Genomic DNA, 340 nt, shown 5'->3' on the forward strand with positions numbered 1-340 from the left:
TGTAGTTGGAGGATCAACTTCAATAACACTTTGGAAAAAATTGGGAACTGAGAGATCATGATGTTTTTCAAAACCAAACGGAACTTGTCTTTGTTTGAGATTAGATTCACCATCAAGGTTGCAAGTATCAATGTAACAAAATCCATGAGGATCACTAGATCTCACCAGTAAGATATCAGCAGGTATCACTTCATTGTTAGACAAGTGTACAAGATCTCCTACCCTCACATCTTTCCATGGTACTTTCTTATATCTTCTGTCTTCCTGAGCATAAACTCTGCATGTGGAATTATTTATCCTTTTATCACTAGCTCTTCTCCTTCTGTCTTCAAATAAATCT

General features: G+C 36.2%; 1 protein-coding gene across 1 annotated transcript; it reads right to left on the reverse strand.

Moving 5' to 3' along the window:
• Positions 1–3: 3 nt before the first annotated feature.
• On the reverse strand, positions 4–333 carry LOC113473754 (probable phospholipid-transporting ATPase VA; the record flags this gene model as incomplete). Its single annotated transcript, XM_026833211.1, has 1 exon — positions 4–333. A coding segment is annotated over one exon (330 nt), but the record flags the coding sequence as incomplete, so codon positions are not given.
• Positions 334–340: the final 7 nt, after the last annotated feature.

The sequence above is a fragment of the Diaphorina citri genome, unplaced genomic scaffold (assembly GCF_000475195.1).
Source record: "Diaphorina citri unplaced genomic scaffold, Diaci psyllid genome assembly version 1.1 scaffold86080, whole genome shotgun sequence".
Taxonomy (NCBI): domain Eukaryota; kingdom Metazoa; phylum Arthropoda; class Insecta; order Hemiptera; family Psyllidae; genus Diaphorina; species Diaphorina citri.